Source organism: Zootoca vivipara, chromosome 5 (assembly GCF_963506605.1).
Source record: "Zootoca vivipara chromosome 5, rZooViv1.1, whole genome shotgun sequence".
Lineage (NCBI taxonomy): Eukaryota > Metazoa > Chordata > Lepidosauria > Squamata > Lacertidae > Zootoca > Zootoca vivipara.
The window spans coordinates 86,947,290-86,953,172 of NC_083280.1; the positions used below are offsets into that span (position 1 = coordinate 86,947,290).

At 52.2% G+C, this 5,883-nt stretch overlaps 1 protein-coding gene across 1 annotated transcript in view; it reads right to left on the reverse strand.

The window, feature by feature from the left end:
* The window catches only part of PAX2 (paired box 2), a 127,480-nt gene extending 125,565 nt beyond the window's left edge, over positions 1 to 1,915 (reverse strand). Inside the window, 1 exon segment of the mRNA XM_035137864.2 lies at positions 1,811 to 1,915. Coding sequence (XP_034993755.2) covers positions 1,811 to 1,853 — 43 coding nt within the window. The 5' untranslated portion in view covers positions 1,854 to 1,915.
* Between the last annotated feature and the right edge of the window lie 3,968 nt (positions 1,916 to 5,883).

The window sequence follows — 5,883 nt, forward strand, 5'->3', positions numbered from 1 at the left end:
AACAACACCCCCCCAAAACTCCAGAGCATCCACCGCACACTTTTCACTGTTTCTTTTTATTTTTGCAGGTGGAATGGCGTTGACCGGCCTCTCTTTCTCCCTCTGTATCTGTTTGTTTCCTTCATTTGTCTGGGTCACCTTCTGCAGATGTTGCCTCTAAAGTTACCGAGCAGGCAATTTCTGCAGCACCTCATTCCTGAATAATTCAGAGCACCTTTGATAACTCGCATTACAGAGTATTAAAAGGCAACAGATGCAAAAAAGATTAAGGGATTAATAATTCAGATTATTGCACCTGCGTCTCCCCAGCCACACACCAGCCCAAGTTCTGAATTCACTTCCTTCGGGGTTACAGCCTGTCTTTTTTTTTCCCCCCCTTCCTACGGCTGTCCCTCGCTTTTCCTGCTCCAGCCGTTCCTTTGTAACGCAGGGCGCGCGTTGAATGGCACACGCTTCTACCCGGAGCAAGTCAGAAGAGGTTGTGGGGGTACGAAATTCACCCCGTTTCAAGAAGCAAAAATAAAAATAAAAAAATTGCAGGAGGGAATTAACCTTCCGATGAGCCACGTTGTTTAATTTTAAATGGCTCTAGATATACCTAATGTGGGATTCGGCCTGTTAAAACATTCCCAAATCAAACTGCAGCTGGAATCATTTCAGTTCTGCTTTTTTTTAAAAAAGCAGGTGATTGGCACGAAATGTCAAAAAATGCGAAAAATATAGACAACGGTCGGTTTTGGTTTTGTTTTTTTTTAAAGATATTTATTGCTTGGAACATCGGTCCTTTTCGCCCGATTTCCAGTCCAAAAATACGTTTTAACTCCTAACACATTATTTCCCCCTCCTTTGTGTCTTTTTAAGCGTGATTTTTGTGTAGGGCATATGCTTGAAAGTTAAGGATGTCAAAAGTTAGGGATTGCTGTTAATTATTCATTTACTGACTCTTTCAGTCTCTCCTCTCGGGTTTCAACTCAATGTTGTTGTTTTTTTTGTTTTGTTTTAAACAGAATTGTTTCTCCGCAATTTCCTTTTAAATAAAAAGTGTCAGCAAGGCGATAGTGAGCCGCGACAATAAGAATAAAGAGCCAGGTTGATTTCTGGGTTTTCGTCCTTGTGAAACGGATTGAGAGAGAAACAATTCCGGGATCCTCAGCCCCTCCGAGTCAGAAATGGATGCAATTAAAAGGCAGGCCGAGGATTTGGGGCGACCGGGGGGGGGGGCGGTGGCAAACGGAAAGCTCAACGCACAAAACTTCAGAGAAGGCAAAGCGAATCGAACGCAAAGGCTTTAAAATCCTTATTTTAAAGGAAACTCTATCAGCTTATGCTAAGGCTGGCATTTCCGCTCCTGACCCCCGTTTGATAATTACAAATCAGATAATGTAAAATCTAAGGGGAAAGGCAGTATATAGATTTATACCGACGTCTTATAAGCATACTATATTATGTTCCTATCCAATTATAATTTCATTATACAGTATTCTAGGGGCTTTCCCCCTGCCTAAATGAACCCCTAGGTTGCATTTTTAAAGTCCAGAACTCCTCCGAACTACTTCAAAGATTTGGCTCTATGGAAAGGGAGCTAAGCAGAGTCGCCAGGAGTGTGGGGTGAGGGGGTCCCTTCTGAAACCTCCCCCCCCCCCCGCAGTCCACTAGAAAATGAAAGGACTGCCACGGTTGCCCGGCGTTTTCCTGCTTCACCTTCCAGCCGACGGAGACGGCAGGCGGGGAAGGGGCTCTCAGGTGCGGAGGGAGAGGAGAGAGGAGGGAGGAGGCGGCGGCGGCGCCGAGGGCTGCTGCCGGTACTCACGGTGCATCGCTGAGAAGGGGTCTGCCTTGCAGTGCATATCCATGGGGAGGCAGAGGAAGGGGAAGAAGTCGGCTGACGCCGCCGTGTCGCCGCACAGAGTCAACTTCGGCACTTGGGGGAGAATCGGGCCGGAGGCGCGGCGGAGCGGACGGGGAGCCGGCTCGGCGCGCCGACAGGGAGCCGGGCACGAGGAGCAGAAGATGGAGAAGCAGAAGCGGCGGCGGCTGTGGTGGTGGTGGCGCCGCCCCCCGGGTCGCCCTTCTTCCCTCGCTGCCGGTCCTGGGCCGGCGGAGGGCCAAGGGAACTTTCCTTCCTCTGCGGCGCTCCTCACGATCCCCGCCCGGAGCAAGGACAGGTGCACGGCATGGCGGGGGCCCCGTCGGGCCGGCGCAGCGCAGCAGCGTCGCGCTCGGCTCTCCAAGTCGCCGGCGCCGCTGAGTTCGCTTCTGCCAAGTTCGTTCGGACGGCACGGCGGCAAATCCGGGAGCGATGGGGCGGTCGGTCACCCAGGCAGGCGCTTCTTCTCTCCGCCGTCGAGGATCTGCTTCTGACTCCGCTGCTCCGGGTTCCCTAGGCGGAGGGCGAAGGAGGAAACCCGGCTCCTCCTGGTCCTTCCAGACTTTTTTCCCCCCTGGCTCGCTCGCTCGCTCCCTCCTTCCTTGTCGCCTCCCTCCCTCTCCTCTCTCCTCCCCCCTGTCTCTTTTTTTTTTCCCTTTTTTGCACAAGGTGGGATGTGCTTGCCACGAGCTTTGCCTGGAGAATGGAGCTGCTGTCGCCGGTGTGCGCCTCTCTAAAAGCGGCAAACCCCCCTCCAGATCGCACCCCCGGACTCCCCCCTCTCCTTACACACACACACACACACTCTCTCACTCTCTCTCTATCCCTCTCCCCCCCCACACACACACCTCCGCCCCCCTCCCCTCTCGCTCTCGCCCTCCCTTTTTCGCCGGGCACACACACACACACGGAGAGAGAGAGATGGATGGCTTGTCAGACAAAGGCAATAGATTCCAACACTCTCGGATTCGCCAACACGCAGCGCCGGAGCGCCGGAGACCCGGCGAGGAAGGTCCGGCATTCTGCCACCGCCAAAGCGAAAAACGCACCCCCTCAAAAAATAAATACGTACCAACAAATAAAAATATCTGTGTGAGGGTGCCGGCGCGGGGGATGGGGAGCAGATCCAGGAGACCAGGGAAAGGGGAGAGGACCAAAACCGCCGAGGTATAGGGAAGGCTTAGAGTGGTTGATTGGTTGGTTGGGGGATCGAGGAATCCGGGAAGGGCCACGAAACTCGCAGGGGGCATCAACTGTTGGGGAGCACCTTGGCAAGTCCGCGGGCGCAGAGAGACCTCGCGGCTTTGTTTTCTTCCTCTCCCACGCCTTGGGATGATGAAGGGATCTACTTTCGTATTTAATGCGCGTTGGAAGCCTGTCGATGTAGATGTAAATGTGCCCCCCTCCCGAAAACACTTTCCCCCGCCGCCATTATTTGTTTTAATGTGGGAGAGGCCTTTCGCCTCCAGAAATCTCAGCTGCTGGAGCCGAATCGAAGGCGAGGATCGACTTTTGCGCGCGCCTCCCACGCGCGCGCCCTCCCTCCTGGTTTGCCCCTCAGTCAAACGCAGGCGAAAGGGTCGGATCTGGAGACGCGGCGGCCGCCCCGGCAGCGAAGCGGCCTCGCCTTAAGTCGCTGGAACTCGGCGCCCCTCCCCCTCGAGTCGCCTGGAGGTCGGGGCTACGGCCAGCAAAGCCAGCAGGCACTTGCCCACCCCAAGCCCCCACCCGCAGACCTGCGCGATTGGGGGACGAGGCCCTCGAGGTCCGAGGATTAATCTGGGCATCGGGAGGGTCGTGTGAACCGGCTGTGTGAAGGGCCTGCGGGGAATTCAGTTTAAAAATGCCTCGAACTCTGGCATAAGAGAAATCTGGCCTAGGGAGGAGAAGGAAACACTTTTTTGCCGTAGCTGTCAGTCATTTTCCAGTCCCAGCCACGTTTACTGGAAGGCAAGCCCCACTGATTTCAATGGGGCTTACCTCCAAGTACAGTAAATATGTTGGGCATTTCCGCCTTCGTGGGGCTTGTTTCAAACGTCCCATATTTTCGTACCTCTGCCCGCATTTTCATTTCGTTCCTTTAGAAACAGAATTTCAAAACCGCGCGCGCGTGTGTGTTATGACTTAATGTGCCTGTCTCCAATTTTTCCTCTCCCGTTTTCATTTTAAACTTTTGGTTTTTCTTTATTATTATTTTTTGTACGATATGTATTAGTATATGGATTTCAAAAACTGAAAGAAAACACGTGCAGGAAACTGAAGAAAGAGAGTCGGGAACCAACCTGAGATTAATAAACAGACAGGTGTGAATATTAGCTGAGGTTTTTGTTGCCTTCCTCGGCTTGTATCATTAGGCGAAGCGCCGTTCCGTCTTCCTCTGCCTTCTTTGATCCATCCTTCCCACCTCTCCGCTTATCTGTCACAAACTAACCTCTTTGTTTAATAACCAGTTAAGCCAAGGATCTCCTTGATGAAATATTTTCCTCCATCTCATAAATCAAATTGGCACTTAAGCTGATGTTCTCTCCCTTTTCTCTTCGTCTCCTTTCCCGCTCTGTGTTTACAAAAGCGCCCCTCTCTTTATTTTTCTGGACATTTTCGGCCCGCTTGTGTGTTCTGCGGCTTAAATTATTACTATTATTATTTTCAAAAACAAAATCGCTGGACGGGTTTTCTGAGGACTGTCCTCGAGTGAAACGCCGCCCGCGTCACACAGCAGAGAAAGTGCCAGCGCCAAATTCTCGTCCTTCTTCTCGTCCATCAGAGATCGGTTTGCCACGGGCCTATTCTAGGAAATGGTTCGAGGGGAGTTCTTATATGTGCCCAACGTTCTTGCGATCGATGGGAAGAAGTAGGCTTAAAATTCGAAAAAGTGGACCGTGGGAGTCGTTGTTAATTATGGCCATATCCAATATAATATTTTGGAGTTCACCTGTAATTTTTGTACCGGTAATGCAATATATTATTTTATTACGCACGCTGTCTCTCCTCGCCACCCCACGGCCGGGTCTCTTTGTTGCACCCCCCCCCCCCGCAGCCGCCGTTGGATATTGTGCTGTTCGCCGCTCCCCACTCCACCTCTATGCCAGACTGAATTTCCTCCCCCCCACCTCAGACTTTTTCCAACTCCTTTGAGGAGAGCAGCCGAAGCTGTAGATCAAAGAAGGAATGCCTTCCTCCCCGCTCCCGATCAGGGTGGAGTTGGAGCCTGGGTGATGGCAGAGGTAGGCTGTGCTAGTGTGCCTGGGACCCTGCTCAGAATACAGGTGGAAAACATGATTTGCTCTGAAGCAAATGCGGAACGAAAGGGGAAGGCGGCGAAATCCCCTTTCCCACTTGCGCCTGTAGATGGCGCTCCGCGGTTTGCTTTCTGCGCAGCTTCCATCGCCAGACCTCGGAAAAAGTTTCAAAGTAACCGGATTTTAACTTAATCTCTCTCCTCCCCCACCCCAGGAGTTGCTGCACACACACCCACACACACACGCCCGCCTGTATTGGGGAGGGACCCACAAAAGGCGCAGAGAAATTTATTTAAATTATACCGAATCCACAAACACCTTTTTTAGTGGAAATAAAATAAGGTAGTTCCTGGTGTTTCATGCTATTTCTTCCAGACATACGGAAAACTTGTTTCATCTGCAAGAAGCAGGCCCAGAGTCCACAACCCATGAAGTATAAACCCCACTTCGGACGTCAACTAACAGCGGTGATTTAGGCCCAGCCGATCCATTTTGTAACCCCTCCCCATGCTCTTTCCTTCGCAGCACCCCCCCCCCCGGGGGTGCATCTGTTCCTAGGAGGCTATTGTTTGCCTCTCCCCGCAAGCCCCTCGGTACCCTCCCCGCGTCGTCATTAGCGCACAGGGGAGTTCATTCTGTCTTCGAGCAGGTTTATAGGCTGACCCTATATTTTAGGAGACAATAGTTCTGATTGTGGGAACGAGGGAGTGGAAGCGGGGGAGGGCCTGTTTCTTATCGAGGTTATACAGGAGGAGGAGGAGGAGGAGGAGGAGGAGG